Consider the following 10370-nt stretch of genomic DNA (forward strand, 5'->3'; position numbering starts at 1 on the left):
GTCACATTTGCCCGAGATCAACGCACTGCAAGTCTGAGGAAGCATCGCATGAATAAAGAAACGGCTCCTCGAGTCTTTGCTGGTGAAGTGTGCGATGGACAAGGCATCAGTGACTCTCAAGTAGGCCGAGTTGACGACTTAAACGCAGGTGACCATGGCTACGATTGACAGCTGAAGAGACCGAGTCCCTTACCAACCACCAACCCACTCAACGTCCCCGAAATCATTGCGATTGTGATCTCGGCGCCAGTTCCAATCTCTTCCCTTACTCCAAGGGCATTCTTTGATTCGATCTCTGCCCCAATTCTTACTCATTTTTGTGTTGCTATTGTTGTTGACCGTTGGATGATCCCAAACGCCGGCTTCATAAGATTTATATCCAAAACCAAGGTGGCGTCGCGGCTTCAAGCCCGGCGACTTCTCCATTTCCACATCCGAGCCCCGACCCCTGCGACGCTCACCTAATGCCGCCCATTTGTCATAGTTGAATCGTTTAGACGGAGGCGAATATCGTGCCGTGGATGAGACCAGTTTGACGGCAGGGGAGTCTTGGAAAAAGAATCCATCGGCGACCAAGTCGTCATCCACGTTCCCTTTGATAGTGACTTGCGAAACTGGAGGAGATTCTTGGTTGTCAGTCCTCCTCGGCTCAGTCCTACTCTCGTGGCTCCACGTCCTCGAATTGAATTCCTGAAGAGTCTTCCTCTGTTCTTCTTCGTCTTCGTCCCACATGTCACTCCAGCTCTTAGACACTGCATCTTTTCGACGGCCAAACACGCTCGACATGGACAAGGCAAGCGGTTTGGCCATTGTGATGGGCATTGAACCAGGTGCTGTAGATCCATTTGGACGACACGGCTTATTGATTGCCAGTGACCTCATCGAAGCATCCAACTGTGAATCCAGTACAGACGACATAGACGGAGTCTGTATGCTGGTCGAGCACCAATCGACAGTCTCACTGGATTTGGAAAACAAGTCTTCAGTATAACTCTCATTGTCAGGAATAGCACTGAGATGCCGAGTGTGGCGGTGCGGACTGTCGTGAAGAGCCTTCGCCCATGGGAAAGCACCAGTCTGGCTATCAACCTGAGGGTTCTGGATAGAGGGAGTACGCAGAGGCTCACGGTTGGCGGATGCGACCGTTGCCCTCTCTGCTCCACAGAAGTCATCCAGGGACTCATCTTCAGTGGTGAAGCTCACCACGCGAAGAAGAGCATCTCGAGCACCCTCTAGCGATCGTTTCCTAGGGTCGAAATTCATGCAATGGACGATTACCTCGTATGTGTCCTGTGACATGGCTGGAAAGACATCAAAAAGGCTTTGATTGTCGCGAGTGAAGTCCAAGAAAAGTGGATCCGCCTCGGTTGGCGTAGTGAAGGGATTGCGGGAGAACAAGATATTAAGCAAGCAAATACCGATGGCCCATATATCTGCCGCAGCAGGGCTGTATCCCGCGCCAGCAGAGTCAAATTGCTCCGGAGCCATGTAACGGTCGCTACCAACGGTCATCTCGTAGGACCATTTATCTTTAGTTGCAAGACCGAAGTCACCGAGTTTCAAGATGCCATCTTGCGTTAGGAAGATGTTTTCAGGTTTGATATCGCGGTGGTACACGCCGCTGGAATGAATGTATGCGACAGCATCGACAAGCTGCAACATGAATTGCCGAACATGCTCTGTCTGTAGAGGTCCATGCCCATTTCTGATGGCTTCATACAAATCGCCTTGAGAACAAAACTCCAGAACGAGGTAAATGTGTGCGTCTGTCTCAAAAGAGTGGAGTAAGTTGACGATGTTATCATGAGATCCGAGATTGTTGTGGATGGAGAGTTCCTCAGACTTGTCGTCGACTGCAAAATCCAGACCAGCTTCGCATGATGCAGCTTTCTTTGTCAAACATTTGATGGCCACCGTTTGGCTCGTCATCAAGTCACGGGCCATGAAAACCATACCGAATGAGCCGTGGTTGAGAGGTGATATTGTCTCATAGCGACCGTCTAGAAGAACACCACCAACAAATTTGTCTTTGAGACACTCCATGCTGTTGGGGCGACTAGAAAATTTTGAAACAGAAAAGAAAGAAAAAAAACGATGAAGGCAGCGCGTCAAGACACAAGCTGTATGGTTGTACAACGGAGCTTTGGTGATATGTTCGGTATTACCTGGCTCGAGAGAAGCAGATACAATCTTCGGTAGGCGTAGTGATGACGGCCTGTTCGTTCTTTAGGCTGTGTACACGATGTAGGTACGGTCGTCGAAGGTGAGTAAATTGTTCGGAGACAGTGATGGTAGGATGAGTGGACAAAGACGAACGTAGCAAATGTACAAATTGCGCAAACAGGTTCAAGCAATAATGGATTTGAGTATTCGTTTGATCGAATCAACAGCTCATTTGCAGGGTGACATGAAGACAAAAGAAAGGCGTATTATCAAATCGTCGTTGCGGAATGGCGGCGGCAGCCGAACGGCTCAAACTTGGCAACAGAAGCAAGAGAAAACTTCGTTATGACATGGAGAATCTTGTTTGTGATGGAATCAAGAGAAAAAGAAAGAGGGCCTGGCAGTGAGGCAGGGTGTGTCTGACGGCTACAAGTGCTGTCAAGCCGTTCACAAATCGAGACTGTGTTGTAAACGCGGTCGGTGATGAACTTGTCGGGCCAGAGAAATTGTGGATTCTTGAACGTGGTGATAGCTCCTCCAGGATGATCCTGAAATCACTACGGTATTATCGAAGACGCTGCGAGGGCGGGTGTGACTGTTTTGAAGGCCTTTGCAGTATACGTGTCGTAAGGGGAAGGACCCCAACGACCCAATGGTTGCGAAATGCAAGTTGCTTCAATGCCTATTAGCTGCGGGCGAGAGCTGCGTGAAGATGGTAAAGACGATGGCCAAAAATTTGTCGAGAACGGATGCAAACGTAAAGTGACAACGTAGGCTTGGCAAGTTGCCGAGGTCCGGAGCCTCGAGCAGGCTTGATGTAACAAGTAGAATCGTATGCTACGTGAGAAGATGAAACAGCAGAAGATGAAGGAGCCCTTCTTTCTCCCGACGGCGAATGACGAGGGAGGCGAGTCGAGAGAGTAGTATGCACAGGCAAAGTGAGGCCGACAAGTGGTGTCACGGGAGGCCTAGACGTTGGATGCCTGGCAAGGAGGGAAGGCAGTGTCCAGAGAAAGAAGGCCTTACCTTGAAGTAGGTTGGCAGGAAGCGAAGTCGTGACAAAGAAGGAAGGGGGGAGCAAACAAAAAGCAGATGAAATAGATAGGAGATGGCAACAAAAGGCGGGTGGTGATGAAGGTAAGGAGGTAGAAGGGAAAGGCGGTGATGGAAAGAGGGTGGCGGTATGGGATGGAAAGACGTGGAAGGGAGAGGGCGTGTGTCACTAAGCGGAGGAGAGTTGGGTGAGGTGGGGGGGACGAAGACGGTGGTCGTGAGAGGGAACGTGGGAGCTATGAAGATGAAGTGGGAATGGGCGGTACGATGGGCAACGAACCCAGCAATCCAGTCCAATCCACCTCAACGGGTGGTTGTCGAGAACAGGCCACGACTGCGTGGATCCGGCGTGGACGCCATCCTGGTACGATTGGTCATCCATGGCGGTGTCGCACCTCGTAACGCCGTTGTCAACAGACCGGTTTCGCACTGGGCTGCTCTCAGCCAAGTGGATGGAGGGGATCAGGACGTGGTCGACTGGTGGCGACGTCAGACCCAGCACGGTTGGTGAACAGATGAGCGTCGAATCGAACCCGAGGCATGTTTTGGCCAGGCTCACACTGTACGATATTTTCTTTGGAACCAATGAACATTGAACCGTCGTGGGGCACGACAGTAACTTATCGATCAGCCCTGCTCACCAGTGTTCGACTGGTGCTCATACTGGTTTGTCGCCAGGGCCAAAACATGCTGAGCTTGAGTTCGAATTCTGTATCTGGCTGGCACTCTACAAATCACAAGGTCGATTGATGAACCGAGGTCCACTCGCACGCGTTACGGGCGGCACCGTGATCGTTCTCGTGTAACTACTGGCATTTTCCAGATGCTTCCTAGGTAGGTACTCCGGAGAGGAGGATTGTGTTTGTTGTGGCACAGTGCAGAAATGCTGTCTTGGAACAAAATCATGCCACGTACTCAAGTACGCTATTGGCTAATTGGCTCACTGTCGAGTTGGGCCCCATATTCTACAAAATGACAGGCCAACCAGCGTGACCAACAGCACAGTGTAGGAAGTACCGTCAGCCCCCTTGCAATGAGCGGCTGTCAAGGTGTCAAGGGCTAACAAGGGCGGATCTCGTCATGCTTTGATGTAAAGACTTCGGCACCTGAGATCCTCCCCCCTGGGTCACGCATGCAGACAAGATTGTGTGCCTACACCGCCATCCGTAAAGTACAAGCTCCAAAGGTACTATCTTGCGTCGTGCTGTGTGATTTTTTACTCATACATGAAGTCTCCGTTGCACATATATGTACATCCCACCTTCTCTCCTGCAGATACTTGCTGTACGTGCTCCGAACTACTACTAGTATAAGTACTTATACAGAGCACTCTGCAACTAGTGCGGACGAGGCACGCCCACCGCACAGACAAAGAAGCTCAAGCGCTAAAGTCTGCTGGTCACCAGGACTCAGTGACGGTTCGTATCTGTTGGTAACACCGGCATGGGTGCCTAAGTAACTGCCTATGCGCCTACTTCAGTACCTAGGTCATCTAAGAGGGCTCAGACTCAGTGCTGCGTGCATATGGTATGATTTCAGGGGCATGTTAGTTGCAATTGCCTCGTCATAGCTGCAAAATATGCATAGGGAGAGGAAGGCCAAGGGGGAGACCATGAATTCCTGTTGCGCTTGCGACGACGAGTGGCTCGTCCCCCTAGCCGCTGACTCCTTGATTCTTCAATATCAACCAGGGCCATTCATACAAGTGTCTGTGAGACGGGACCAAGAAAAATCAAAATTAAAATCAAAACACCCGTTGCCAACTGAGTGAGTGGCTAGCCACATACTTACTCAAGTAAGTACCCAAGTATCTATCTACCTAGGCAGGAAGCAAGGCTTTATGCGCGTCCCAGGTCAAGCTTATCCCACCCTGGTTTTTCAATATCCTGAGCTGAATTTATTATAGCAAGACAGCTCAATTATAGCTTTCTGTCGAGGACTGGCCTTAGATGCTGCCGCATGTAGGCGTTGCTGGCGTTGACTACATAACTACAAACTTAAGGCGAAGGAGGAAGAAGTTCTCTCCCCCTTTTTCCCCTCACATGACTACCTAAGTACCTAGGTACCTAGTAAAGCTTGGGCCCACTACTCCCGTTTTCATCAAGAATTGCCTCGGGACGGCGTTCGGACTACGGACATTCGACAGCGAACGCGGGAAAAAAAAGCTGATTTCGGGATACGACGCGCTCAAAGACGCAGGGAAGGCCAACACTCAAAGACCAATTTTCGAGCTTCCTGGCTGTGCTGAAACCGAATTCCCCCACTCCCCTTCTGCTATTGCCATCTCGTCCCATTCCGGAGTGGGCTGCCAGACGGGGGATTTTCGAAGCTTCTACTGGATTGCAGTTCATAAGAAAAAAGTCATGCTTGCCAGAAGCTTTAGTGGCTTTAGAGTCATTGTGCTAGACATAGGTAAGCGAGTCGCTCCCCCACAAGGCCTGGTCACATATGCGATAGGCACCGAAATGCGCACAACATACTCCGTACTGATATCAACATCAGAGGGAACTGTCTGTCCCATTACATTTGTTCATGATGTATTGGTAAGGCTCTGCTTCGTTTCTGTCTTACGTCTATGTCGTCCCAACAGGGATCGATCGTTTCTTAGTCCCAGTGCCCGGAGCTGAAACTTCCTTTGACTTTCAGTTCCCCTATGCATTAAAAGTACTGCCTCGTTATCTCGACCTTCATTGGGATGGAAGTGCGTTTGTACAATATCGCAATGCATTTCCTGAAGAATACCGCAATGACCGTTTGGCATTGGAGAGTCATGTCAGGGACCTAATGGCGGCGGATGTCAAAGCTCCTTACTTAAAGGCTCTTCAGGGCCTCTTGTGGCAGGCAGGCTATGATTCGGGGGAACTCAAGGCTCCTGTCTTCCCTGACGTGGCTTGCTTCATATCTGATGCGCATAGGGCTGGCAAAATGGTCATGATCTACTCCTCAGGATCCGTCCCAGCACAGAAGCTTTTCTTTGCACATACGACTGCTCAGCCGCCAGACCTGTCGCAGTTCATAACTGGCTGGTTTGACACCGTCAATGCTGGTCCCAAGACTGAAGCAAGTAGTTATGCTGTGATTCTCTCCACCCATCCGGATATCGAAGCCTCACGCTGGTTGTTTCTGAGTGATAATCTCGAAGAAGTCAATGCTGCCCTCGCATCAGGCATGTGTGGTCTTCCTGTGTCTCGTCCAGGGAATGCACCGTTGCCTTCTGACAACAGCCTGTCAGGTATGGCGATATCTGATTTTTCGCCGGAGTCAGAAAATAGAATCCAAGAGTCTTTGGCCGCACTGATGACTGGCAGAGACGGAAAAATAGTGCGGGGGCCATCGATCAAAGGTGAATAAACTGCTTTTTAAAGATCAGAGATATAGGAAGGGTAGAACATAAGACTGACGCCGGAAATTGGAAAACAAGAAAAATTGCTTTAAATTAAACCGGCTGCGTTGTACGCCATGAGTTTGCTAGTGGAAGAGTCGTTGCCTCCTGATATCATGTCCTTCCTGTACCGGTCTATCACTACCTAGGTACATATTTGTCTGATCCTTCGTAAAACAACAAGCCACATGCAATTTTGACATTACAAGTAGAGAAATGGTCAAAGCCGGCGCTTCTCACTCCCGAAAAACGAGAGAATATATATGGCCGTAACAGGTTAAACTTATTCGACGGAGGAAACGGAAGGTAAGCTCGTCAACGTGATGGCGAAATTGTTCCTCCTACGCCCAGGGTTTATTTCTTCCTTGGTGAAGCGAATCTCCCGAGCCCTCACATGGTCCTTGACCCACAAACTATATGCCAGCTTTTGAGTCTTCTTAGAACGACTCATGGTATATCCCAGAGCACCCATCAGCAACTCTAGTTTTGTATCAGAGAAGTAACGGGAGTTGTCAAGACAGCTCCGCGGAAGGACAAGAAATAATGAGGGAAAGGGACCGTCCTTGGACTTCTGCGTTGCATCAGCGGGCTTTCGTAAAAACAATGACGTCCGACGTAGCATTTGTCCTCGTTCTTCTGCATCAGGAACAAAATTAAGCACTAAACTCAGTGATATTATGTCAAACTCCTCCGCCAACGCCCCTGGGAGTGGCCGTGTCATAAAGTCCTGCCTGAGAATACCCGGCTCCTGGCTATTCAGGTCTATATGTACCATGTCGAAGAGACAACTATCGGAGCAAGCGTTTCGGGTACTTAGTGATCCAACCTCCAACATTCGAGGCCGTCTGTCAGCCGTCTTAATAAGATCCACGGGAAGCATTTCAAGTAAAATTTTCGAAGTATCGCCGCCACGATCACTGCTCTGGCCTTGCAAACTGGCTTGCTGGTATCGATTCAGGCCTCCAAAGTTAGATATTTCCGCTGATATGGCAGCAACTGCTTGCTTGTTTCCCTGCGCTACCGCTTGGCGCTGCCGTTTCTCCAGCTGATGATGTTTGTTGATGAGATTTCGACTTGCTTTACGCGACATACATCGTCGCACCAGCTTTGCGGTGGGTGGCCTACCAACGTGGAGACTTTTGTGTCGTGTTTTCATCTCGTTGATGCAATGCCAGAGCTATGGGAAGGAATATGTGTGGCTGTGGTCAAGGGGGACGCAAAATCTGAAGTTAAGATTTATCCGCCTCGTGACTACGGTCTTATTCCTTGACCTTTCGGGTTATTATGGCATGTCACAAACCTTAGAGGATAAGTATACCAAAGCTGGCTTCAGTTTGTGATTTGGAAGACTGCGCTGATATCACAAAACATCTCAGTTGGCCGATGTCCCGCAAAACGTCGAGTTAGAGATATCCCGTGACATATCTCGTGACTTAAAAATTGCGGGGCCACGTTCCGAACCCTAATTCTTGTTCAATTTGGCCACACGCCCATAGTTAATTGCCTTGGTAAAATCCCCCCAACTTTCAACGCGCGGTATACAATTCACCACCTCCGTCGACGTTGAACCAACAAAATGGCTGCCGGTAAAGAAGGAAAGAAAGGTACGGGTTGAGACTGGATCTCGCGCAACAATGCAACCGACGATTGAAACTCCCTTTTGGACTCGTTCTCGGCATCATGCAGCAGCAGATTTTGCGAGTTCTTAAAAAAGAGCGATTGCTGATGCACTTTTCTATACAGCCGCCTCGAAGGGCTCCAAGCAAGCCAATGCTGCTGCTAAGGCTGCTTTGAAGGGGGTAGGTCTATTTCTATCGTACAAACAACCAGAAACACCATGTCGGCTAACACGTACATGGTACAGACTCACACTCATAAGCAGCGTAAGGTCCGAACGAGCACCTCTTTCCATCAGCCCAAGACCCTGGTGCTTTCAAGAGCTCCAAAGTACCCTCGCAAGTCGATCCCTCACCAGCCGCGTCTTGATGAGCATAAGATCGTCATCCATCCTCTCAACACGGAGAGCGCCATGAAGAAGATGGAGGAGAATAATACTCTCGTCTTTATCGTTGATGTGAAGGCCAACAAGGCTCAAATCAAGCTTGCCCTCAAGAAGCTGTACGATATCGACACCGTGAAAATCAATACACTTATTCGGTACGTTTGACTCCTGGCCCGCGCAGCCCTTCCTAGAAATATACTGGGCTCAACAGCAATCTGACTAATATATTCATGGAAAATAGCCCCGATGGCTCCAAGAAAGCCTACGCTCGTCTTACTCCCGACGTTGATGCCTTGGATATTGCCGCCAACAAACTTTCTCTTGTTTAAAGACGGCCTTAAGTCGTGTTTGGTTTGCGTGGATTTGGTCAAGTCAGTGTCAAAGAAGGCACATACGAAACGGCGCATTTAAAACCTGTCATTTTACAATTGGGAATCAGTGATGAATCCAATATCTGACCGTTCATCACTTAAACCTACTCGTCAAGACAGCAGGTACTACGCTGCAAGGCTCACTAACAGGAAACCCGTAAGAGTAGTTCAATCATTTGCGCGTATCATGAATTTTTGTCTTTTCACCTAGTGTAAATATGCCACCCGTCAACGTCAGTGCCAATCGACCGGACCCACGAAGTTATGACGCTCGCATGTTATTTAAGTGTTTCATCGTGAGGAAATTCATGTCGAGAAATCTATCAACACAATTCGCCAAGCATCCCTCCTCTATGCGATCAAGTCTGGTACTCTTGATATTTCCAGTGACGCACTTCTTCCAGCAAATCTGCGTCAAGCTATGTGTCTCTATACGGCGGTCGGCAAATTAGTTACTGAAGATATGTGTGAAAGTTTAATAAGCAAAATGCGCAGAGAGCGAGGATACAGATACAAATTGCCTGAGCCACTGGGGTTGGAGGGAGCTTTGTGATCAATAGAAGATGTTGGGAGCAACATGGCCATACATCGCAGGGCTAATGAATGCCCTTTTTATTTGCAGAGCACTTACGTGACTGAATCTGTGAACGCTGTTGCTCATTGACCAGGAATTGGCGCAATTCAGCTTTGTCTTTGTCGTTGAGTTTTTCAAGGTCGAGGTTCTCGACTCCTACCTGAGCGGTGTTCATGACGGCAGTGTTGAGTTCTGTGAAGCTGAAGTTGTTTGTAGGACATCGCGATGGGGATGCCTTGAAATTTCAGCAACGCGGTTGTAGACACTGAGGTGCTGGGGATGGGCCAATCGGAGGAAGAACGGTGCCCCACCACTCAATCCTCGCTGTTCCAAGCGGTTGTCTAATGGTAAAATTACGTCTTTGACCGTCTCAGGCCATGGTGAGCCGATTCAACCCAACAGGGAATTTCTGTTACCCTCAAAGGGGTCAGCGGAAATATTCTGGTCGTAGAGATATGTTTGCAACCAAGGCCTTGGGTGGATTTCCGAACGTTGAGTTGAGAACGAGGACCAAGGAGTAAACTTGGCGAGTACGGACTAGTTCGGCGTCAGATGTTTGGATATATGATACTATCTGAGAAAGAACATGACATATTTTCGAAAATACCCGGCAGCCTTGTCGCAGGCTCGCCCATTGAGGATTCTTCATTCAACAATATGCAAAGGACCCGATAAAACAGTCTAATTAAATGAGAGGACAGGACTATCCAAAACAGATGTCCAATGCGCCTGGAGCTGCAACAGGCGGGCCGTCATATAGTTGAAACGGGTTGCATATTTGCACAATTGTGACGTGACAAAGCGAGTGAACCAAAGCACATGAGA

The 10370-nt window shown here is 49.1% G+C and overlaps 3 protein-coding genes across 3 annotated transcripts; 2 read left to right on the forward strand and 1 right to left on the reverse strand.

Moving 5' to 3' along the window:
• Window positions 1–189: 189 nt before the first annotated feature.
• On the reverse strand, window positions 190–2043 carry MAM_04690 (Protein kinase-like domain protein; the record flags this gene model as incomplete). The annotated part of the gene is made up of 1 exon (XM_040823488.1): window positions 190–2043. The coding sequence occupies one exon, from the start codon at window positions 2041–2043 to the stop codon at window positions 190–192; it is 1854 nt and encodes a 617-aa protein (XP_040678741.1).
• A 3957-nt stretch (window positions 2044–6000) lies between these two features.
• MAM_04691 (HAD-like domain protein) lies at window positions 6001–6464 on the forward strand (the record flags this gene model as incomplete). The annotated part of the gene is made up of 2 exons (XM_040823489.1): window positions 6001–6386; window positions 6449–6464. The coding sequence occupies 2 exons, from the start codon at window positions 6001–6003 to the stop codon at window positions 6462–6464; spliced, it is 402 nt and encodes a 133-aa protein (XP_040678742.1).
• Window positions 6465–8174: 1710 nt separating this feature from the next.
• Window positions 8175–8929, forward strand: MAM_04692 (60S ribosomal protein L25; the record flags this gene model as incomplete). The annotated part of the gene is made up of 4 exons (XM_040823490.1): window positions 8175–8202; window positions 8342–8397; window positions 8463–8755; window positions 8842–8929. The coding sequence occupies 4 exons, from the start codon at window positions 8175–8177 to the stop codon at window positions 8927–8929; spliced, it is 465 nt and encodes a 154-aa protein (XP_040678743.1).
• Window positions 8930–10370: the final 1441 nt, after the last annotated feature.

The sequence above is a fragment of the Metarhizium album genome (genome assembly GCF_000804445.1).
Source record: "Metarhizium album ARSEF 1941 chromosome Unknown scaffold_10, whole genome shotgun sequence".
Lineage (NCBI taxonomy): Eukaryota > Fungi > Ascomycota > Sordariomycetes > Hypocreales > Clavicipitaceae > Metarhizium > Metarhizium album.